The 25444-nt window shown below is 41.3% G+C and overlaps 1 protein-coding gene across 2 annotated transcripts; it reads right to left on the minus strand.

Moving 5' to 3' along the window:
- Nucleotides 1-337: 337 nt before the first annotated feature.
- On the minus strand, nucleotides 338-24952 carry LOC127807629 (probable 1-acylglycerol-3-phosphate O-acyltransferase). 2 transcript variants are annotated; one of them, XM_052345637.1, is made up of 10 exons: nucleotides 24654-24952; nucleotides 23916-24152; nucleotides 22541-22587; nucleotides 21497-21615; nucleotides 21245-21405; nucleotides 3223-3332; nucleotides 3045-3144; nucleotides 1854-1977; nucleotides 1594-1728; nucleotides 338-1340 (listed from the first exon to the last, which is right to left on the minus strand). In XM_052345637.1, the coding sequence occupies exons 1-9, from the start codon at nucleotides 24887-24889 to the stop codon at nucleotides 1603-1605; spliced, it is 1260 nt and encodes a 419-aa protein (XP_052201597.1). In that variant the 5' UTR covers nucleotides 24890-24952; the 3' UTR covers nucleotides 338-1340; nucleotides 1594-1602. The 2 variants fall into 2 exon arrangements, with proteins under 2 accessions (XP_052201597.1, XP_052201596.1); XM_052345636.1 differs by lacking the exon at nucleotides 338-1340 and having other exon boundaries at nucleotides 1385-1728; nucleotides 24654-24951.
- Between the last annotated feature and the right edge of the window lie 492 nt (nucleotides 24953-25444).

Below are 25444 nucleotides of genomic sequence, written 5' to 3' on the forward strand. Positions count from 1 at the left end.
CCTGAGCCTCTGATAAATCATAGAACAAAAACAAAACTTCTGCCTCAGCCTGCCATCTGAATGAAATTCAATTCAATTCAATTCAATTCAATTTGAGTTTGAAATTAAGGCCCGAGTCTGAGAGATGGAGCACTGATGTATGGAGGGGGGAAGTGAATGATCGACATTGATATGAAGGTTATTTCAATATTTTTATCAATATAACATTTTTTTATGTTATAATAGCTTCTCTTTATTTTTTATTTTTATTTCCTGCTGGCATCCACAAGACTAGACTGAGTGAGTCTACAACCTTGGAAGATAATATTCACCAAGTAACAGGAGGAGGAGGAGGTAAGATGAGTAGTAAAAAGTGACATGTTATCTATCATTATCTTGTTCCACCTATAACTGTACAAATCCTAATCCCAAGCACAGCAGAGGGGCAAGAAGAGCAAATGGTAGCAAGGAAAAGATAAGGATGTGAATATAAATTCAAAGGTAGTTGGGTCGACATATTATTCTATAACAGTGCCTCCGATAGCATCAACTCTTTTTGATCCTCCAAGAAGGAAGAAAATTATCAAGGCAACAAACTCCCATGTGCTCAGAGGCCATTTTATGTTTGGATGTCCCTGCCTTTCAATTTTAACAATGCCAACAAAATAGCTACCATAAGCAATAACTTTCATTTGGCAACAAATACTAATAAGTACATTGGACACTCACACTTCCACTTCTATTTCCATTAGGAATTTCAGGCGCTTTGTGCTAAATCTTTCCTGGCAATGTACCCACGAAGAAGCTTCCAAGGGGGAAGATCCTACAACTACTACAATAACAATTGCAAACTTTAATCCCCACTCACCTCCCATTTTCCCCTTAAATCAACAACATTACACAGTTCCATGAACCAGACAGATCCCAACCTCACAAGTCATAATGTCATATTACTGCCAAGGAGACAATAACAACATACCAAGCCTTTGTCCAAACTGTGCAGGGGGTGGCTACATGCATTTTAACTCACCAGTTGTTGTTAAGACTAAAATTGTCTGGTCACATCAAACCTGATATCATTTTTAATGATATAATCATTAAGACTTGAGCATGGCATCATTTGCTAACCTTGTCATCTAGAACTCTCTACTACACTATAATCCCTGGAAGTAATGAGTCTAGAGACCACCAAGGTTAATTCAAAGTTCAAGCATACCCTAGAATGCTTCACTGGGGAAGCTTTCTGACCATTGTATAGGAAAACAAGGAGAGAATGGACAAAGGTCACAGCTGAAGATGAGATTATTCAAATCTTCTACCATGTGGTACCTATCTACACTCCCCCAACAATGTCCCCCTCCCTGGAAAAGATAATTTATAGTTAGGGGAGAATATGGTCAAGCCAGAAATAAATAACGGATTTAACTAAAAAATTAATGGTTTCAACAAATAGATACAGAACCATATGATGCTACATTTACATAACTAGACCAGAGTAATGTAAATCTAAAAGAATGTTTGACTTATGTAAATCAGACACTCATCTATAGTTGCTGTAATGCAACCTGTTTTTTTATGCACAACCAATACAAGAAGATAATATAGAGAACATACATTTCCTCTCTAGGCGGATGTCAGACCTTGAGGAAGAGATTTGCTAATGTGGTCACCTGAGAGAAACTTGCGGCAACCATGTAACACTGCTGCATGGAAGCCACTTGGGTTATCTATGAAAACAAAGTGGCCAGCCTGCAATAATCACAGAACACTACAACTATTAATTCAACAGAAAAACAATTTTAAAAGCATTTCCCCTTCGTCAAGCAAAAAAAAAAAAAACAGTTCCCCTTTAAGTGAGAGAGAGAAGGAGAGACCTGGGGGACCCTTAAGATTTCACATGGAATTTTCATAAGTTTGCGAGCTTCCTGTGCCCCTTCATAAGACATCCAATCATCATAGCCATATATACAGGTTGTTGGTACTTTCCATTCTGAGGCACTGCACGGAACAACAAGGACAGAGATATAGATTATGGTCAGCAACTTCCATCCCTTCCTAGATGGGGAACTCAAATGGAAACAGATTCCCAACAGTGTCTTCCTACTAGAAATTCTTTTCAAATAAACAACCCTTAACAGTTACAATCCAAATCAAACTAGAAATAACATTCCCCAAAAGCTTTTGAGCTCCTCAAATGTCTACACTCACGTTTTTGTAGATCAATGCCCCATTAAATTATTTCCATACTAAAGTCCAGTGGTGTGAGCAGCTATCATCTATGCGTAGCATTAATGCTTAAAGAGTTTATTTTATTGATGTTACTATTCTGAGAGGTATAGGGGCAAAATTTTAATACTCTTAAAAGTTTTACTTCCAAAAGGTGTTGGTCTATAAATGGGCTATTGTTATTTGTTCAAATGTAAATATCTGGACATATTGCCTGCAGGTTTAGTATTATTTTTTTAATTTCTGGACTATAAATAAAGAAAGTTAGATATTCATTTTCTTCCCAGACTTTTCATTTACCAGAACCAGTCCAGTTCTGTCAATGCTCTTGTTTTTGATGAATGGTGTCAAAGTCATTCAGATGATAGATACTGCAGGTGTTTATTATCAAATAGGAGAGCACATACAAGAAGCAAGAAAACTATGGCATTATGAGCCATTTTTTATCCCATGAAAATGGTGTGAACTGAGCAGGGTTTCTTCTTAAATTGACCAGGCTTTCGCTCCATCAATACCAGAAAGAATCAGAAATTTGTATGGCTGCCATGATTACGCATGCCCCCATCATAGTATTAATGGGCATGTCTCCATGTGATTCACACTCTACATAAAATATAGTGGTATCTTAAATATAAACCATTTCATGCCTTTAGCAAGAAGGATTACGAACACTTTTATCTCCACATGTTGAATTCATGCCACTTTTAGCAGTAAGGTGTAAGAATGCTTTATTTTTGCATGATTGTATTCCATGTCACTTAGCTGTAAGGAGGTACCTTCTTAATGGTAGGTAATAATTACAAAAACATCAAACAAGCTGGGGAATAGATTTGTTGCACCTTTTCAAAAGAGGCACCCGTGCAAATGCTCCAAAGGCAAAAATATGTTTCAAGCACAGCTCCCCACTAGCTTTGGCCGCCAGCGTATGGTATACATAGTCTTCAATTGAAATAGTAGGCTATCAGAAAATTGCAGTTACAATGTGAGGCAGATGAACATATAAAAAAATTTAAGTACCTGTCAGTAATCTGGTTTCGTCTTCAGTCAAAGCTTGCCCAGTTGAATATGCAACAAATCTAGCACTGGTATATTTTCGGACCAAATCTGGACCAAAGGGACCAACACCTCTGCATAAAGAAATCATCCAGATGCAAAAGAACAAATAAGTTTAACTCAATACAATTTAATGTCCTGAAGATAATAAAAAAGGCATATGTAAAGTAAAGTAGATTCACCAAACACCGAGAAGCCATTATAACAAAATAGAACAGGGAAGAAAAGCAGAAGCGAAACCCAGCATATTGTCAGATCTCAAATCTGACAGGGAGGCTCTTCCATAATTGAGGAAGAACAGAGAATAGGCGGGAAAGACAAACACGAGAAAGAGAGAGAGAGAGAGAGAGAATTGAGAGAATTAGGAGGGAAAAGATCAGTGATATTAATCCTGACATGATCCCCATCCTCATGCATTCATCTTATTTATAGGAGAGTTACATCTCTAGAGTATTCTCCTAACCAACTCACTCGACAGTTAGGACCAAGTGGCCATATGCGCTTGGAGTCCGACTAGCCTCAGAATATCAACTAATTACAAGTATATCCTGCCCCTAATTACAGTTATGCCCCCGGCCTATGACAACTCCCCTCCCCTTGAATCATTTCTTGTCCCCAAGAAATCAAAGAAGTTTGGCCACCCTGGGATATTGCTATAGTAGATCCGAGAGATACTCCCAAATGGTGTTGTCAAGGTGCAGGTGTGACCACTATACCAAAACTTGGGGGGGGGGGGGGGGGGGGGGGGCATTGAGTCCTTGTAGATCACCCATTTGTCTAGCATAGCTTGGGGTTCCACCCCTGCCACCTGGTCTTCAACCACTTCTGGTACTTCATTGTGGCCCATCTGCCTTCTTTAGGAGTGACACATGAAACACAGGATGAAACCTACCCCTTCCGGAAGTTGTAACTGGTAGGCTACCTGTCCAACTTTAGAAAGAACTCAGAAGGGCCCATAGTACTTTGGGCTGGTCTTAGACGTAGGTCCCTTACAAAAAAGGTGTTGTTGGAACCTTTTAACTTTCAAGTAGACTTCCTCACCCACTTCAAATGTCCTATCTGAGCGGTGTTTGTCAACCAGTTGCTTCATCCTTTGTTGTGCCATGGCAAGCTCTGTCTTAATAGCCTGCAGTGCTTCCTGCCTTGCTTGTAAGTACTGATCAATTGAAGTTTCAACTAGAGTGTAGTGCATAACGGTTGGGATTATCGAGAGAGGGTAACCAAATAGAGCTTCAAAGGGGATTCTCTTATGAGCTGTGTGGAAGTTGGTGTTATACCACCATTGGGCCAGTGCCATCCATCTACTCCAACTCCTGGGTTTAGTGAAGCTTAGGCACCTTAAGTATGTCTCCAGACACTAGTTCACACGCTCTATTTGTCCATCAATTTCTGGATGATAAGCCAAAGACATCTACAACTCGATTCCCAATCCTTGAAAAAGTGTCTTCCAAAACTGACTTGCGAATACCTTGTCTTTGTCAGGGACAACAACCCTTGGTAGCCCATGTATCTTGAAAACCGAATCCATCACTTTCCTGGCCACCTCAGTAGCAGTAAAGGGGTGTGCCAAGCTAATGAAGTGGCTAAACTTCGTCATTCGATCCACCACCACTAAGATAGTATTGAACCCTTCAAATTTGGGCAGACCCTCTACAAAGTCCATGGTGATCTGTTCCCACGCTTGAGATAGAATCTCCAGAGGCTGCAAGAGACTTGGAGAAGGCACCTGCTCATGCTTGCACCGCTAGCAAGTGGTGTACTAAAGCACATATTTGGTCACATCTCTTTTTAACCCTGGCCAGTAAAAGAGTTGCCTCACCCTATGGTAGGTGACATTCAACCCCGAATGGCCTCCTATGGGAGAATCATGCAACGATTGAAGGATCTGTTGCTTGAGTTGCTCATCTTCCCCTATGATCACCCTACCATGGTATCTTAGGAGTCCCCCCCTAAATGTGTACCCGACCCCCTCTTGAGAGTGTACTGACAGCCTAGTGAGCATCTCTTGAAACCACGGGGTCTACTCATAGCTGCGTGTGATGCCTTCTACCCAATTTGGCACTAGGGCTGATATGGCATGGCAAGTGACTATGTTCTCTCGTTTTGATAACGCATCTGCCACCAAATTTTCCTTTCCTTTTCTATACTGAATGTAATAATCAAACCCCATTAACTTGGTGAATTAGTACAACTCCTATTCTCGTGTCACAAGCATTTGTTTCCATAATGAACTCCTTGGAGAAGTCAAGTAAGGCAAGGATTAGGGCTTGGATCATGGCCTCCTTTAATGCTTCAAAAGCCTTCTATGCCTCAGGTCCCCAATTAAAGTTGTTCTTCTTCAACAGATTAGTGAGGGGCTTACTTATTTCCCCATAACCCTTGATAAATCTTCGATAGTACCCGGTAAGCTCTAAGAACCCTCTCAACTCCTTCAGGGTTTTAGGCGTGGGCCACTGCTCCATAGCTGCAACTTTCTGAGGGTCAGAACTCACCCCTTGACCCGTGATAATGTGGTCAAGGTATTCCACCCTTGTTTATGCAAAAGTACACTTAGACCTCTTCACATAAAGTTGACGGGCTTTGAGGATCTCAAAGGCCTTTTTAAGGTGAATCAAATGCTAGTCTAGGTTAAAGCTATAGACTAGGATATCATCGAATAATACCATCACAAATTTTCATAGATAGGGGACAAAAATGTGGCTTATCAACGCTTGAAAGGTTGCTGGGGCATTTGTGAGTCCAAATAGCATAAACAAGAACTCATAATGTCCTTGGTGAGTCCTGAAAGCTATTTTGGACAGTCATCTGAGTTCATCCTAATCTGATGATACCCTGAGGTGAGGTCTAATTTAGAAAAAATGGATGCTCCAGCTAGTTCATTAAGAAGGTCCTCGATGATAGGGATTGAAAATTTATTTTTGATGGTTATAGAGTTTAGTTGTTGGTAGTCTACACAGAATCTACATGAGCTATCTTTTTTCTTAACTAGGAGAACTGGTGAGGCAAATGGGATTTGGCTCGGTTGGATTAAGGATTTGTTCAACATATCCTTCCCCAGTTTTTCAATCTCGGCCTTTTGTACAGGGGAGTAGCGATAGGCTCTTAGATTTACCAGTTCACTGTTGGGTTTCAGGTGGATGGAATGATAAAGGAACCGGTGTGGGGAGAGGGTTGGGGGGTTGGTAAAGAGTTCCTCAAATTCCATCAACAATTTATGAATCAGTTCATAGGAGTGTACCTGTGAGGTGGTTGCTACCATGGCTCGGGGTAGGGATTACCATCCCTTTCCTGGTCTGCCTTGGCACTTGTCCTCCTTCTCATCCGTTTATGTCTCCAGGTCATATAGGGAGTGTAGTTGCCCAATTGAGGTTCCCCTTGCTCTAACAACTTCTGAAGTCTCTTCCTTGACACTGCCTTGTACTCTCCCCTTTGTCTAGATAGCCCCTCAGAGTGATCTTTTGTTCCCCCATCTCGAATGTGACTTCTAGTGTGTTGAAGTCAAATGCTAGGGGACTCACTTTCCTCATCCAATTGATCCCAAGCACTACATGGCATCCTCCCAATCTGAGAATTCTCAAATCTGCTGTAAACTCGTGTCCACTCATCATCCATTGGAATCCCCTACATGTAAATTTACTCACCATCCTGCTCCCGTTAGCTATTAGCACAGACAAGGGACGAGTCTCCTACAATTCACATTGCGGGGCAATGGCCGTTTCTTTGTCTAAGAAACTATGGGTGGTGTCACTGTCAATGAGCACCACCAATTTCCTTTTTCCCACCATTCCTCTAACCTTTAATACCTTGACTAAGGCACAACCTTGCAAGGGGTGCATGGAAATTTCCCCTCCTCCTTCAACCTGCCCTTCAAGTTCCTCTCCTTCTTCAGCAAGCTCTTCTTCCTCCTCACGTTGTCCCTCCATAGTTAGCTGCATCCTCTTACACTGATGTGCCTACCCAAATTTTTTGCTACAATGGAAGCATAGCTCCATCTACCTCTTCTGATCCAAGGTCAAGGCATTGGCTGAGGTTGGGGCAGTTGGTTCCTTCCCAATGCTCCATACCTCTACCACGTTTGGTTACTTCCCCTATTCATCCCACTGTAAGAAGTCTCCTCCTGATTGCCTTTAGAGGATAGCCTGTGCATCTTAGTGAAGGTTTCCAAGGATAGCTCGTGAAGGCGGGCTTGCTTGATGTTGGATAAAGCATCTTCACGGTGGGCCGAATTAGATCATCCAACCCACTGATGAAGCTCGACACAAAATAGGCTTCATCCAAGGAGGGGTGAGATAGAGAAAGTAAGGATCTGAGTTCCTGGAACCTTACCTAGCATTCCTCTATCGTTCCCTTCTGGTTGAGCTTGTTGAACTCCTCTATAACATCGGTCCTAGTCTTCTCCCCAAACCTGCTACATAAGCTATTAACAAATTCTGACCAACTCCATTCTACCCTTCCTCTGCTCCAATTTTGAAACCAGGCATCGGCCACACCATCCAAGTAATTGGCACCCATGTTCACCTTCTCCCTCCTTTCAGTCACTCTATACTGGTAGAACACCCTCTCACATCATTGAATCCACCATCTAGATCGATCCCATTCAAACACAGGGATATCCATCCTTGGTCCCTGAAGTGTGGGGTGAGCTCCCCCAATTCCCCTATTGAACGTCTCCTCCTCTGTTTCCCACCCAGTCCCTGGTCTCCATTTGATCCTGAGGCCTCTGCCTGTTCCTCGGCGTCATTAGAATTGGTGCCGAGGAGGCCCTAGGAGGGAAGTTTGTCGGTAAGTTGGCGTTAGGCTGCTGAGCAAACATGCTCAAGGCGACACTTAGTTGTTGGCTCAACTCTGCACATTCCTCCCTAATTCCATGGACCGCTCATCAAGAGAAAACCCTTTTTTCTTGAGTCATTTTAAATTTTCTTGTTGCCAATTACTGCTTATTATTGTTTGCTGTTATTTTCATTGTTGTAATCCCTTACTTAGTAGATTAGTTCTTCATTTTATTGTTGTAGCTTCTAGAAGGCAGGTAGTTACTGCTCATGCATGGAGGTTAGAGATTCCCAAGTTTGTTAAGGGCGTAGGGCCCACCCTAGCAGGAGAATCTTCTTTCCAGGCGCTGGTGTATATTCCCCTAGTCGTGTAAGGGAAGGGATTATGAAAATTATCAGAATTCTCACGGTCTCTATTTCTCTTCTCTCTCTGTTTCTCTATATGTTCTTTTCTCTATTCTCACTCATTCTTCCTTCTCTCTGTTTCTATTATCAGTTTTGGGCGTTATAATCCTTCTAATTCTTATTGGAATTGGGAGGAAGGGAGTTGTCAGGCTTGGGCCGTGACAATCTTGGTATTAGAGCACCGAAAGATGATAGATTGGAGTAATGGCGGAAGGGACCTGCATGAAGAATTTTGAGACTCAGTTGCAGCAAGTTAGCTCAAGTGTGTCGGAATTTTAGGGAAGGATTGACTAACTAGAGATCCGAGGGGAAAGGAACGATGAGGCGATCATGGATCGCAAGCTCAAAGGTTTGCTGGAAGGAATGGAACAGCAACTGGAGGGGTCCATGGCAAGGCTGCAAGAAGACATGGGAGCGCAAATGCAGCAGTTCATGCTCATGTTTACTCGCCAAAATAAGGTAAGAATGGCTCCCGACTTCCCTCCGCGTGGAAGGTGCCGAGAAATAGAATGAATAGGAGGGAAGGAACAATAGAGATTGAGGTAGAATCTAAGGAAGGATTGGAGGGGTTTATGGGTAGAGAAGGTAATGAGTAGCCTCATGACCACCTCCTTGGGTTTCCCATGCCACGGATGGAGATACCAGCATTCAAATGAGCTAATCCCCGGTGGTGGTTAAGGAAGTGCGATAGGCTATTCAATTGGCACAACATACCCAAGGGGCAGAGGGTGTCGTTGGCCATCGCTTACTTCAATGAAGCAGTGGATGTCTGGTTCCAAGGATGTCTTAGTGTGAGGGAGAACTACATGTGGGAGGAGTTCTCTAAAAAATTATGTGAGCGATTTGGGGAGAGGAGTATGGTGGATACGATAGAGGAATTTAATAAGCTCGAGCAAAAAGGGAGCGTTGAGGCTTATTTACAAAAACTTGAAGAATTGAGGTCGTACATGGTTTGCCACAACCCCCATTTATCATAAGCTTACTTTGTGTCAAGCTTTATGAGTGGCTTGAGTGAGGAGTTATGACCAATGGTCAAAATGATGAAACCTAGGATGGTGGAGCAAGCCTTTGAAAGTGCTCGGTTACAAGAAATGCTCGTGTGGAGGCATTGACGAAGAAACAGAGGCAACAACAAAAGGGGGTAACTCTGGGAACAGGCCCTGTTGGGGGGAAAAAGTTACCACCAAGACATAGCAAAAGGGAACCGAGGGGTGAGGAATGTAGGTGGACCAAGCTCGGTTCCTTACGGGGAACAATCAAGGGAGCAAAGGAGGGTGGCTGGCCTTTGCTTCCGATGTGGTGACAAGTACAATCCGGGACACCCTTGCAAGAGGCAGATCCTACTGTTGGAAAGGGATGAAGATGAGGACCTAGAGGTGACAGAGGAAGGAGACAGTGGGGAGGATAGAGTGGAGGACAATGGAGAGATTTCCATACATGCATTAAAGGGAGTAACCAACAACAAAATCATCAAAGTGGAAGGAGAATTAAAGGGAAGCGATTTGATGATCTTAATAGATAGTGCGAGTACCCACAACTTTCTTAATGAAAGCACAACGAAGAAGCTGAAGTATCCACTCACAGGGACCCCACATTTGAGTGTGATAGTGGCTAATGGCCAAAGGGTGTTGAGCAAATCAACCTGCAATGGCTTTTGCTAGGAGATGCAAGGAGAGAAGTTTGAAACCAATCTGAGGCTACTGTAGTTGGGGGGTTGTGATGTGGTTTTGGGAGTGGATTGGATGAAAGGGGTCAACCCCATCAGTTTTGATTTTAACTAGCTAGAAGTATCTTTTGAGAAAGAGGGAAGGAAGATGACGTTATCAGGAGGAAAAGAGATGGGAACATGCAAGATGATATCAGGGAAGAGACTGCAGAGGGTGATTAAGGGAAAGTAGGGGCAGCTGGCACAACTATTCTCAATTGTGGCAACTGAGGAGGTACATGGAAGTCTAGCACTCCAAGGGGAGATCTACCTAACTATCAGTGCACCCCAAGGGCTGCTCGATCAGATACATCACTTAAATCTTCTTAATGAATTGCTAGTCAAATACGAGGATCTTTTTGTTGAACCCCAATCACTTCCCCCTACCCAAATGCAAGACCACTCTATTAACCTTAAGCCACGCTCTGAGCTTGTTAACATTAGAACTTACCGTTACCCCCCAATCTAGAAGAATGAAATAGAGAAAATGGTGAGAGAAATGCTTCAACAATCCATCATTAGACCCAGTCAATGTCCCTTTGCTTCCATTGTCATATTGGTTAAAAAGAAGGATGAAACTTGGCGGTTTTGTGTGGATTACCGCTAATTAAATGTTATAATCATCAAGGATAAATTCCTTATTCCTCTGGTAGAAGATCTATTGGATGAATTACACAATGCCCAATTATTTTCTAAGTTTGACTTACGCTTAGAGTAACACCAATTAGGATGAAACCCGAGGATATCCATAAAACAGCTTTTAGAACTCACTATGGGCACTTCGAATTCTTGGTGATGTCATTTGGGCTCACCAATGCCCCAGCCACTTTTCAATCTCTCATGAATAGAATTTTTGAACCCTATCTCTAGAAATTTATATTAGTATTCTTTGATGACATACTCATTTATAGCCCCTCTTTTGAACAACATTTGCTCCACCTTAGAACTACCCTTGACATCCTCAGATTCCACCAGCTTTATATTAAGAAGTCTAATTGTGCATTTGGTCAAGGGCAAATGGAATACTTGGGGCACATTATATCAAAGGGAGGAGTGAGTACCAACCCCCGAAAGGTGGAGGCCATGGTATCTTGGCCAAGGCTAACTTTGGTGAGAGCCTTGAGGGGATTTTTGGATTTAACAGGATATTACCATCAATTTGTGAAGAGTTATGGGGTAATTAGTAAACCTTTAACATAATTATTGAAGAAGGGGGGTTTCAGTTGGAGCCCGGGGGTCGAGGAGGCATTCGAGAATTTAAAGGGGGCCATAAGCAAGGTACCAATTCTGGGACTGCCAGATTTTGATAAGACTTTTATCCTAGAAACAAATGCAAGTGGAACAAGGATAGGAGCAGTTCTGGTATAGGAGGGAAGGCCTCTAGCATTCTTAAGTCAAGTGTTGAGTCCTAAACACTCAGAATTCAGTATATATGAGAAGGAGTTCTTAGCAGTGTTGGTGGCAGTAGACAAGTGGAGGCACTACTTGGAAGGAGGGAGATTTATAATTAAAATAAATTATGAGAGCTTGAAGTTCCTATTACAACAAAGGCTTCAAACCCAGCTGCAAAAGAAGAGAATGACCAAGTTCATGGGCTTGGACTACATTATACAATACAGGAAGGGAAAGGAGAATGTAGCTGCCGACGCACTTTCAAGGTTCCATGAAGAAGGGAGTTATGCAGCCATAACAAAAGTGGTACCCTGGTGGTACCGGGAGGTCATTGACAGTTATCCAGGAGACGAGAAACTGAAACCATTGCTAGAAGAATTAGCAGTAGGGGCCCATGTGGGAAATGGATACCTTAAGCAGATGAATGCTGAGATTCCAAGGAAGAATTGTGATTGGGAATAAGGCAGACCTCAAAAGGAAGATATTACAGGCCTTGTATGAGTCACCCATGGGGGGGCATTCAGGGGAGCAAAACACTTATTTAAGAGTTAGGAGGGTCTTTCATTGGTCAAGGATGAAATCAGAGATTAAGGAGTTGGTGCAAGCATGTGATATATGTAAGAGATGTAAGTTAGAAACCGTAGCCTACCTGAGGCTACTGCAACCTTTGCCTATCCCCGAACAAGCTTGGTCAAGTATCTCTATGGACTTTGTGGAGGGATTACCCAAGTCGGAGGGAAAGGATAGTATCATAGTAGTGGTGGACAAACTAACTAAGTTTGCCCATTTCATAGGGCTAACTCATCCCTACACAACTCGAGAGATGGCTAGGGCCTTCTTGGATCGGGTGGCTAAATTGCATGGAACTCCTAAGACCATAATTTCAAATAGGGACCGGATTTTTACCAGTGTGATGTGGCAGGAATTAATGAGGTCACTGGGAACAAAACTGAGCATATCAGCTGCTCATCACCCTCAAACGGATGGGCAAACCGAGAAAGTGAACCAAGGTCTCGACACTTACCTAAGGTGCATCTACCTATTGCAGCCTAAGGAGTGGCACAAATGGCTAGCCTTGGCACAGTGGTGGTACAATACCTCCCACCACTCTTCCATCAAGATGACTCCTTTTGAGGCCTTATTTGAATACCAGCCACTGAACCGACAACTGGGGAAGAATCCAATGCGGCGATAGTGGACGATTATTTGCAGCGAAGGAGAGAGATGACTCAACAGCTGAAGCAAGAGTTGTCTTCAGCTCAAAACCGCATGAAACAGTTTGCAGACAGGAGGAGGAGTGAACGAGAGTTTGAAGTGGAAGATGAAGTGTATCTGAGGTTGAGGTACCATCACTTGAAGTCCATCACCTGAGGAAAAGCAACCAAGCTTAGTCCTAAGTACTACGGGCCATTTCCTATAGAAGCTAAAGTTGGGAAGGTGGCATATTGGCTGGGGTTGATTGCAGGATCACTTATTCACCTTGTATTCCATGTTTCGCTGTTAAAAAAGGCGATGGGTGGACAACCAGTGAGTGTTGTTCTACCTATCATTCCTATAGAGGTCGGTCAAATGCTAAAACCCGAGGTTATCTTGGATAGGAGAGTGATATATAAACATGGGGCTCCCCTCATTCAAGGGTTGGACCTGGCAGGGAAAACCTTTGGAAGACAACACTTGAGAGTACCTCCCGAATCTTCTCAAGCAGTTTCCAAGAACAACTAGCCTCCTTAATATTTCTTGAGGACAAGAAATTGATTAAGGCGGGGGGAAATGTCACGAGAAGACCCTTTTTTCCCAAGTTATTTTAAATTTTCTTGTTGCCAATTACTGCTTGTTACTGTTTGTTGTTATTTTCACTGTTGTAATCCCTAAGTTAGTAGATTAGTTCTTCATTTTACTGGTGTAGCTTCTAGAAGGTAGGTAGTTACTGCCACATGCAAAGAGGTTAGAGATTCCCGAGTTTGTTAGGGGCATAAGGCCTACCCTGGCAGGAGAATCTTCTCCCCAGGCACTGGTGTATATTCCCCTAGTCGTGTAAGGGGAAGGGATTATGAAAATTATCAGAATTCTCACGGTCTCTATTTCTCCTCTCTCTCTATTTCTCTATATGTTCTTCTCTCTGTTCTCACTCGTTCTTCCTTTTCTCTCTATTTCTATTATCTGTTTTGGGCGTTAGAGTCCTTCTAATTCTTATTGGAATTGGGAGGAAGGGTGTTGTCAGGCTTAGGCCGTGACACCGCTTGATCCAGAATAGTCGCATTCTCCAATCTATTATGACTAATCTCCTCCTGAGTCTGCCGAATTCCCATCTCCAACGTCTCTAGACAATCATCCACTTGCTCTGGCTCTGCCTCATACTCACTTCAATCACATCTAACCGCGATTCCATCTACTTTTCCCAAGTACATTCTACCATAACCCACTCCGGCCAGATCGTCAGCTCTGATAACAATTGTCAGATCTCAAATCTAACAGGGAGGCTCTTCCGTAATTGAGGAAGAACAGAGAATAGGTGGGAAAGACAAACACGAGAAAGAGAGGGAAAGAAGAGAGAGAGAGAATTAGGAGAGAAAAAATCAGTGGTATTAATCCTCACACGATCCCCGTCCTTATACATTCATCTTATTTATAAGAGAGTTACATCTCTAGAGTCCCCACATAATGGGATAAAAGCTAGATATGTTATTGTTTACATCTCTAGAGTATTCTCCTAACCAACTCACTTGGCAGTTAGGACCAAGTGGCCATATGCGCTTGGAGTCCTACTAGCCTCAGAATATCAACTAATTACAAGTATATCTTGCCCCTAATTACAGTTATGCCCCCGGGCTGTGACACATATAAACACAACCTGATTCATCTCCAGCACTTAAATTGTAAGCAATTTTGCAGCATAAGCAACCAGGGATATAAGGTTGAGATGCTTAAGTACATTCAGATGCATGCAGAATGGGAGTCAATATCTATTTGTGGGAGAGAAGAAAATGGTGTCATCAAAATTCCAAGCTCTAGATAATTTTCTCATCATAAATAAAAGAAAAAGAGTGGGCATGTCTAGGTGGAAAAAGGAGATTTATATCTCCACCCACGCGGAAATCTATAAATTTTGCTTGAATCAAATGTTCAGTTTTTTTCTTCAGACATCATTATATTCTAATTTGATATCATGGTATGTGATTCCAACATGAATCTCATATCCTTACCTTAATCATATTCAATTAAAAAGCAAATGGATCAGACAAGTGGCTGACCTGCAGAATCAGATTCCCAGTGTGGTAGAAAAGCCCTATATATGAGTGTGATCAAGAAAAGATAGATTTCTCCAATTTTCAAGGAAGCACTATTATCCTAAATTAAATGACTCAAGCTGGCGTATTGTAACCATCAGTTATTATTCCCAAAACTGAAATTTCTTTGGGCTGAAAGGTAAAAGAGGAAAAGTTATCTACCCAACGGATTTGCTCATACCACATGGAGATTACTCTGTGGTGCATTTCTCACATATATATTTGAGTGATCTCCGTGATGCGTTTTTCTTTTACTGTAAGAAGTCAGTGATGAACTATATTGTCACGACTCGAGGGTCTTATTGTAATTTTTTCTGAAAATTCAAATGTATGGCGGGAGCCAACAAAGTTAGTCGTTGTTAGCATTACTATTCTGCCCCTTGGTTTCGCTGTAACCGTAGGGAAGAGCCTATATAAGGCTTAGACACACTAGGATGGGGATTGATTGGTGAAATGATATTGAATTCTCTCTCTCTTCTTTTCCTAATTGTTTTGTAAGTGCAAGTCTCATTCCCAAGGCATGACATTTTGGAATCAAAGCCAATCATCCTCGGTTGTGATTCCGGCAGAGAGCGGGTGTGATCCAGTCGCCTTAGGTCGATGACGACTAAATTGCAATTGTACGGATACTGTGGATCAAATGGCTGAGGGCACCAGATTGAAACAACTAGAAAACCACATGGAAGCGATGGAGTATGGGATGTCCCAAACTCAGGAGGTGGTTTCTAAGAGTAGGGAGGAGGTGAGGGCAATTCGCAATGAATTACGGGAGGATATAGCTGCTTCCAAGGACGGAGTTCAAAGAGAGTTGGCAAGGCATCGAGAAACTCTAGATCAGCAGCGTGATCAGCATGCTGTCCGCACTCCCTCAATTCCGGTTACCATCGGAATTGACTCCCCAATCAATCCCACAGACCGGCATGTTTGGACAAGGAATTCTTCCTAGGCCCCAGGGAGTAGCGGAGGCTGGGACCTTGCAATGTAAAGATCCTAGAGACCAGGTAAGAGAATTTATTTCTCTTAGATCTAGCTAAGGGCCTATGCCGAGGTTAGAGATTCCCCTGTTTGAAGGATCCAAACCACGTTGGTGGATTCGTAAGTGTGTGAGGTTTTTTCAGTACTACAACATTGCTGAAAATCAAAGGATTATCCTTGCTACAACCTATCTAAATGATGTCATTGATGCCTGGTACCAAGGATGGTCCAGATATAGGGGAATGGGGGCTAGATGGATTGATTTTGCGAAAGAATTATGCATCCGCTTTGGGGAGAGGAATATAGCGAATGTTATTGAAGAATTCAATAAACTCAGGCAAGAAGGGACGATCACTAAGTATCAATAGAAGTTTGAGGAGTTGGTGGCATTGATGCGGAATGCTCAGCCTACTCTTACTAATCAATACTTTCTCTCTAGTTTTATTAGTGGCCTTAAGGATGAATTAAGGTCCATGATGAAAATGACGATGCTTGCCACGATGAGAGAAGCAGCGGAGAAAGCAAGGTTACAAGAATTAACACTAGAGGCAATTTTCAAGGGGAACAAACCCGTGCCAAGAGCAACCCCAATTGTTGGCCATTTAACAAGGGGAAACACTAAGGTTCTATTGCTTGCTATGGCTTCAAGTGGACCTAAGGAGGGCTTTAATCCATCTGCTAACAGAAACACCACCTTGGAATAGAGGAGAATGTTGGGATTATGCTATAGGTGTGGTGAAAAATATAACCCTGGGCATCAGTGCAAGAGACACTTACTCAATATGAAAGGGGAGGATGAGGATGAGGATGAGGATGAGGAAGAGGTGCAAAATAATGAAGAAGAAGAAGAAGAAGAAGAAAAGAAGGATGAAAGGGCAGAGGATCCATCTAAGGAAGAGCAGGGTCAGAAAGGGAGAGAAATCTTTTTTTATGCACTCAAAGGAGGCCCTACTGGGAAGATCATAAAGGTAAGAGGACAGGTGGGAAAGAAGAAACTAATGGTGCTTATCGATAGTGGTAGCACACATAGTTTCTTGAATGAAGCCACGACCAATGAATTGAAGTGTAGGATGACTTACACCACCCCATTGTTGGTGATTGTGGCCAATGGACACAAAATGTATAGTCACTGTAAGTGTGCTAATTTTAAATGGATGATACAGGGACATGAATTCAGAGCTGATATAAGAGTCCTCGAGCTTGAGGGTTATAATATTATGTTAGGGGTGGAAAGGATGAGGACAGTTAGCCCATTAACATTCGACTTTAATAAGTTGGAAGTGACTGTTGAGATGGAGGGGAAAAAGTTAACACTGATAGGCAGTTTGGAACAAGGGGAATGCAAATTAATTAAGGGAAGCAAGTTGCAGAAGCTGATAAAAAGCAAAGGAGCACAGATCTCACAACTCTATTCAATCCATGCAGTGGAGAGGGATGGAATAGCAAAAGAGGAGGAGGTTCAAGCAGAAGGGAAGGAGAAATTCAGCCCATGTTCTTCCCAGGTACATACTTTAGATAGCTTGCACTTACTCTTGCAAGAATTTAAGGACCTATTCACTAAGCCTAATTCCCTACCTCCCCAAAGACCTTTGGATCATGCCATACCTCTCAAACCCCAAACTACTCCAGTAAACATTCGAGCATATTGATATTCACCCACTCAGAAAATAGAAATTGAGAAACAAACTTCCACCATGTTAGCCACTTCTTTCATACAGCCTAGCCAAAGTTCCCTTGCATCCCCAGTGTTACTTGTGAAAAAGAAGGATGGCTCTAGGAGATTTTGTGTTGACTACCATCAACTAAATTCTCAAACCATCAAAAACAAGTTCTCTATTTCCCTCATTGATGATTTGTTAGATGAATTAGCCAGAGCCAAAGTTTTTTCCAAACTAGACCTCAGGTTCGGATACCATCAAATCTGGATGAAACCCTCAGACATTCTAAAAACAACCTTCCATATTCACCAAGGCTTGTATGAATTTGTTGTCAAGCCTTTTGGATTCACAAACATTGCCCCCACCTTCCAAGCCTTTATGAATCAAATCTTTACCCCTTACCTTCGAAAATTTATCCTATTCTTCTTCGATGATATCCTAATATACAACTCTTGGAATAGCATCTAACCCACCTACGAACCACATTAGAGGTCCTTAGACAAAACCAACTATATGTCAAGCTATCTAAGTGTATCTTTGCTAAAAATGAGGTGGGTTATTTGGGGCACATCATTTCTGGGGAGAGAGTTAAGACTAACCCCGGTAAGGTCACAAAAATGGTGGAGTGGCCTAGGCCTTTATCTATGAGAGAGCTTAGAGGGTTTTTGGGGTTGACCAGTTAATATAGAAAATTCATAAGGCATTATGGGGTGGTTAGCAGACCATTGACTAACCTGCGTAAAAAAATATGGCTTTCAATGGAACCCTCAAGCAGAGGCAACCTTCTTGGCACTCAAGAAGGCTATGACTCAAGCCCCTGTACTAGCCCTTCTTGATTTTTCCAGACAATTTGTGGTAGAGATAGATGCTTACGAGAAAGAGATAGGTGCAGTACTGATGCAAGAAGGAAGGCCCATAGCCTACATTAGCCAAGCCTTGGCTCCAAGGCACTCGGGGGGGAGTGTTTACGATAAAGAGTTACGGGCAATAATGAAGGCAGTGGACAAATGGAGACACTACTTGGAGGGCAACCCCTTCGTGATCAAGACTGATCACGAGAGCTTAAGGTTCCTATCACAACAAAGGTTGCAATCTCAACTACAAAGGAAGGGGGCCTCCAAGCTTATGGGGTTAGATTATACCTTACTCTACCGCAAAGGAAAGGAGAATGTAGTGGCTGATGCCCTTTCCAAAAGGGAGGGCAGTGGTAATGGTGGGAGATGCTACGCCATTACCGCAATGGTACTTGAATGGGTGAAGGAGATTGTGCAGAGCTATGACTAGACAGATTGGGTGAGGGAACTTATGCTCCAATTGGTTGTCCAACCTTCAGGAAGTCAAGGATATTCATTATCCAACGGTCTGATCAGGTTTCAAGGAAGAGTAGTGGTGGGAGATGACAAGGAATTGAAGAAGAGGATCCTAAAGTCACTTCACTGCTCACCAATGGGACAACATTCAAGGATTAGGGCCACTCATCAGAAGGTGAGGCAATTGTTTTTTTTTGCCAAGACAAAAGAATTTGTGCTAGCTTGAGAGACATGTCAAAGGTGTAAACACAAAAAGGTATCATACCCCAGTCTCCTACAACCACTGAAGGTTCCAGAGTAGGCATGATAGGGGATTTCAATGGATTTTGTAGAGGGGTTGCCTAAATCTGAAGGGAAAGATGTGATATTAATTGTGGTGGACGAACTGACCAAATTTGGGCATTTCCTTAGCCTCACACATCCTTTTTCAACCCAAGAAGTGGCTAGGATCTTTTTTGATTCTGTGGTAAAGCTGCATGGGGTCCCTAAATCGATTGTATCTAATAAGGACAAAATATTCACTAGCCATTTTTGTCAGGAGTTGTTTAAGAAGCTAGGGGTGGGGTTACACGTGTCAACAGCCTATCACCCTCAATTCGATGGCTAAACGGAGAGGGTCAATTAGTGTCTAGCAGCCTATCTCAAATGCACGTGTTTTACCAAGCCAAAAAGTTAGAACAGATGACTGCCACTAGCTCAATGGGGGTACAACTCCTGTTTCCACAATACCATAAAGAGAAGCCCATTTGAGGCAATATTTGGCTACAAGCCTCCTATCCTACCAGCTATACTACTAGCTTAGCAGCAGTGGAGCAATATCTGCAACAGAGGCAAGGCATGCTATCCATCCTTAAGAAGGAGTTAGCCACAACATAGAACGTAATGAAGCAGAAGGTTGGCAGGAGAAAGAGCGACAAGACCTTTGAGGTGGGGGATAGGGTGTTCCTTGAAGTGAAGAGGTTCTTACTTCACAACCACACTCGCGTCCAAACTCAGTCCTAAGTACTTTAGGCCCTATGCCATTGAGTCTAAAGTGGGGAAGATGGCCTATAAGTTGAAGTTGCCCCTCGAGGTAAATGTACACCCAGTGTTCCATGCATCGCTACTCAAAAAATCCATTGAACAAGGTGCCCCCACTAATCAGCAACTGGCAACCATGGAAGATGAACTGGAAGAAACACTAGAGCCCAGGGGTATCCTAGATAGGAGGGTGATCTATCAAGAAATAGTGCCCCTGACCCAAGTATTGGTCCAATGGTCACAGTTATAGCTAGACCACACCACTTGGGAGTACTTACCAAAGTTGCTGAAGCAATTCCTCAAAGCTACAGGCCTACTGTAAAATTCTTGAGGACAAGAATTGTTTTTGAAGAGTGGGGGAATGTCACGACCCGAGGGTCTTATTGTAATTTTCTCTGAAAATTCAAATGTATGGCGAGAGCCAACAGAGTTAGTTATTGTTAGCATTACTATTCTGCCCCTCAATTTAGCTATAACCACAGGGAAGAGCCTATATAAGGCTTAGACACACAACGATGGGGATTGATTGGGGAAATGATATTGAATTCTTTCCCTCTCAAATTCTCTGTCCCTCCAAAATTCTCTCTATCTCTCTCTCTCTCTTCTTTTCCTAATTGTTCTGTAAGTGCAAGTCTCATTCCCAAGGCTTAACATATACTTGCAATGTTACCATCATACAATGTATACATGATATAATACTAGTATCAAAAGAGTTGAACATCAGAAGTCTTTTTGTTTCTCAAGACAACGAAGGATAAACCATTCTCTCCTTTAGATTTTTGTTTATCATAATACCCATCCCATAAAATTTCAAATGCTAGACTACCATGTTAGCACATGAAATTATCATCAGTCTCCATTCTTGGAATGGATGTCTCATATTTCTCAGACTAAAGGGAGAAGCAGACAAGAAATCTTTTTATCCCTTATAAATATAAATTTGTATGTGAAGAAAACACTTCATGCATGTAACATATGGGCATAGGATAAACCATTCTCTCCTTTAGATTTCTATTTATCATAATACCCATCCCATAAAATTTCAAATGCTAGACTACCATGTTAGCACACGAAATTATCATCAGTCTCCATTCTTGGAATGGATGTCTCATATTTCTCAGACTAAAGGGAGAAGCAGACAAGAAATCTTTTTATCCCTTATAAATATAAATTCGTATGTGAAGAAAACACTTCATGCATGTAACATACGCTCATATGCCCGTAACCATTTATCTATTTATTAATTCAGATATTCTTATTTTTCTATTAAGGAGGGATTTGGATACGAACACCCAGATCAATTGGTTGGCAGAGGTGCTCAGGTGCTAATGCACTATTACATCCAATGGTTTATGGTAGATATGTAATGCAACCTAAAACAACAACAAAATGAGCAAAAAACCAAGAAGAAGAAGAAGAAGAACACTGGCAGCAAAGAAGAGAGACAGAGACAGAGAGTAATCACCTAATAATCTTTTGAGGAGTAAAATTAGACTCCCATAAATGTTTCAACACAGCTCCTTTCCATGTTTGACTAAAACGGATTAACCGCTCTGACCTAGCATCTGTTTCTGTTGAAAACCCAGCACTTCCCACTAAAATCAAGTGTTTTATGTGCTCAGGATACTACAAAGAAATAGAATTGACATCAGTGATATACAAAACACATGGTAATGGTGGCATTAAACTTTAAACATCATTAGGGGAAGGTTATCACCTTGAGCGCATATCTAGCTGCAACATAACCTCCAAAAGAATGCCCAAGTAAAATAAAGTTGCTAAGGTTCTTGGCTTTGCGCCATTCCTCAAAGGAATCAATAAACCATGCTTCAGTTTCTGCATTATGAGTTGGCCACAATCAATAAATGCTACAGAAGAATAGTAGCATATAATATATGAAAGACACTAAACAAGACAACAACTTTATGATTTGGATGTACTGCTTGTAGAAAAAAAGCTCATTAAATATATAGACACAGTTGTAGCATTAGGTATAATGTTATTAGATGGGAATTTATCAAACTCTTATCAGTGACTGAAACTATATTTTTGAATTTCCTAAGAACAGGTAACATTTCTTTTTCCAAATTTCTTATAAATTCTTCACCTAAAACTCAATCTTTCGCCTTAAAAGAATATCTACAGTACTTTCATAAATAATATCATTCATCTGAAAGGATCACATAATGTGATTAGAGTACATTAAATTTCAAAGAACTCAAAAATTGTTAAATATATGTGCCAGCTAAGATGAAATCATAAAAGAATATCTACATTATGTCTAACAAGAGAGTGCCAAACACCCAAAAGGGTTAAATAATGTCATAGTGGGTGAATCATATTTCAAGGATTTAAAAACCAGATTAAGCTCAGACCAGAGGTTCTTAGAATTTACATATCCTCCCTAGAGAGTTTGTTTGAATTATCACTGACCAACTTGGAAATACTGCTAGCTCTTAATCAGATTGGAACAAGGAACAATAGATACTATTTCCACACAAGTAATGGCATGACTATGTGAAGATGTCAAAACCTGAAGAGTGGCCCATGATAATGAAAAAACCAAGGAAAATTTATTAAAGTGAAACTACAGAGGAGATTTCTAACAGACAAATATCACTAACTTCCAGTTATAATTATGCCTATGCTATCAGCAAAGTACAGGTAAACATTCACTAAGACTACACCTTAGTTCTGCCCATGCATATAACTAATATATAAAACAACTGGAAACCAAAAACACAATTAGATAAACTTAAACCTTCTGTGCTTTTGCAAGTGAAGTCAGGCCTACTTGATCCACCCCATCTGCATAAAAAAAATAAGGGAAGATGGTAAGCATTTCTTTTTTTTTTTTTAATGACAAATAACAAAAGACAATATATAAACCCCTGATGCATGAGATTCCTCGCCTCGAGGGTTGGGGGAGCATCATTTTTGTATGCAACCTTACTCTTGCTTTGAGAAGAGGCTGCTTTCACAACTCAAAGCAATAACCTTCTAGTCACAAAGGAGCAACCTCATTGTTGCTACCAAGGTCCACCTTCAAAGCTATAAGCTAGAAAAGCTAAATAAGCATAAAGGCTAAAGAAAAAATATCCGAATCAGCACGACAGAGCACAAAAACATGAATGGGCCTTTTGATGTGGGAAATGAATGCCCCACCCCCCCCCCCCCCCCAACACACACACAAACAAAAAAAGGAACAGAAACCAAAAAGATCTCTAAGAAGAAGGCATCACCGAATGAATACAAAATTTGAAAAATAAATTAAAATAAAATCCAAATCTCATGAATTTTCGGTGCAAAAAGTAAATGATCTGTAGTCCAACGGTCATCCTTGCAAAAGTAACACTACTGAACCAAACAATGGCTCCTCAAGTTGACAATAGTGCATCTGGCACTGTTGAGAAGCAATGTGATCTAATTACATGCTTTTATTGGTCTCATCCATCAACACAATATCATTTGCAAATAAAATACACCAAGATACTTCTTCTAGGATGTATTTTGCAAGTTTATCTACAACCAGAGTAAAAACATAATGTCTCAGTGCAGATCCTTGATGTAACTCAATAGTAATTGGAAAAACCTCTGCATATCCTCCACAAGTCCCAATCCACATTTTTGTTTCATAATACATATCTTCAATTACATGTATATAAGTAATCCAAACTTATTTCTTCTCCAATACCGACAAGACTTCTCTGGATAATCCGTAATAGGTTTTTTCCAAAGTTATAAATGCCATGTGCAGATATATATATATATATATATTATCTTTGAACTTTTCCATTGGCTGTCTCATTAAATAGATAGCAGTCATTGGTAACCTACTGGGCAAAAAACCAAATTGGTTGACAAAGACCTTAGTTTCTCTACTTAACCTTTGCTCTATTATCCTCTCCCGAAGTTCCATGCAGCTCATTAGATTGAACCCTCTATAATTTCCACCTTCAAACATCTCCTTTATTCTACCTTAATGAAAAAAAAAAAAAAATAGAGAACATTTCCCTAATTCTTATAAATAGGCTATAATTGACAATCACATAAAGCTATAGCCGTCCACATAATTGAAAATCACATCATGTATCACAAACAGGCAAGATAACAAATAGAAAGCCAAAGAAGCTCACCCAAGCTGATCAATGGCGATGACTCTGAAATGTTTGGCTAGAGCATCAAAATTACGGAAGAAGAAGCCTTGAGAAGCACCATATCCATGAATCATGACAAGAGTGGGAGAGCCCTCTTTGCTATCAAAAGTAACTGTGTTGATAAACCTTGGTTCATCGCTAGCAGAACGGAACCACCTCACTTTGGATCCTGGTGGACCGGAACCTATATTTACCTGTTCTTGGGTATATGGAGTCCTAGAATTGACAGAAAGTACCAATTCATTAAGAATCGCAACATCATTGCTTCGGAACTACTGCCCTCTAGTAGTTAAAAAAAAATAGCACGTCTCATTAATACACTCAGTTCAGGCAGAAGCAGGAAAATAGTTTGTGAATTCTTCAAAATGGAAATACCCACTAAATTAAGTAAGTAACCATTTGCGAATCCACTAGACAAAACTTGAGAATTCTAAACCAATAGCCAGATTCTTTGCAAATAAGTTCCAGAAATTCAGGGAACATAATCAAAATTAAGACCAACATTAAAACAAAACTTGAACAATAAAATCCAGATGACGATCATTGGAGCAAAAATAGAATAAATCAGTAGAATGCCAACGTTATCTGCATATAAAGTATCTAAGGCACGATACTAGAGTTTAAATGACATCAATTCAGGAATTCAGATAGCAAATCCAAGGAAAAAATAAAAAGTTAGGGTTAGAGAGGGGGGGGGGGGGGGGGGGCTTGGACTACCTGACTATAGAGAGCAGGCGCTTCTCGGAGGCGATGATGTGGTCGGTGGAGGTAGGTATCCAACGGAGAACGGACGGCCACAACGACCTGGTCGACGATCTTGATGTCGCCGCCGGCGATGCGGCCGTCGCTGTTGCTGCAGCAGCAGCGGGTGACGATGAGCTGACTTCCTCCGCCATCGCCGCCACAGAGTTCAACTTCGACGACCTCAGGCGAATCGGGAGGCGGAAGTTCATGCGATCCCTGCGATTGGATATTTCAATGATACTCGGAAGCCAAATTTACTTTCTCCCCGGCCAAGTTCACGGCTCTGCGTATTTATAGGCTTCGTCGCCCCCAAAATGGAGGCTGTAAATAATTAAGGGTTAATTACTCTCTAATCACCCTTTTTTTCGTTATTACATGTTAAGTTAAGTATTCAGTCGACTATTCTCTCTCAATCCAAAGACTTATTAGATCGATTTTGCATATTCCTATTAATATAATATATAATATAAAACATTAATGTAGAGAATTACTAAAAATATTTAAATTTCGATATAAATATTTAAAAACAGTAATTTAAGTACTGCAAAAACATGTATATTTTGATTATATTAATGTATGTGTGTGTATATAGATTCACGCGATCGGCTTAGCGTGATCAGTATTTAAATAATATTTTCGTTTTAAAAATTATATTTTTCATAGCAAGAGGGTTTAGAGAATATTGCTTAGTTATTTGCTAATGTGAGTTTGACCAATCGGCGAAACGTGGGGCGGAAGTCTGGAGCATGGGCGCGACGCGTCAC

The sequence above is a fragment of the Diospyros lotus genome, chromosome 8 (assembly GCF_014633365.1).
Source record: "Diospyros lotus cultivar Yz01 chromosome 8, ASM1463336v1, whole genome shotgun sequence".
In the NCBI taxonomy this organism is placed as follows: domain Eukaryota; kingdom Viridiplantae; phylum Streptophyta; class Magnoliopsida; order Ericales; family Ebenaceae; genus Diospyros; species Diospyros lotus.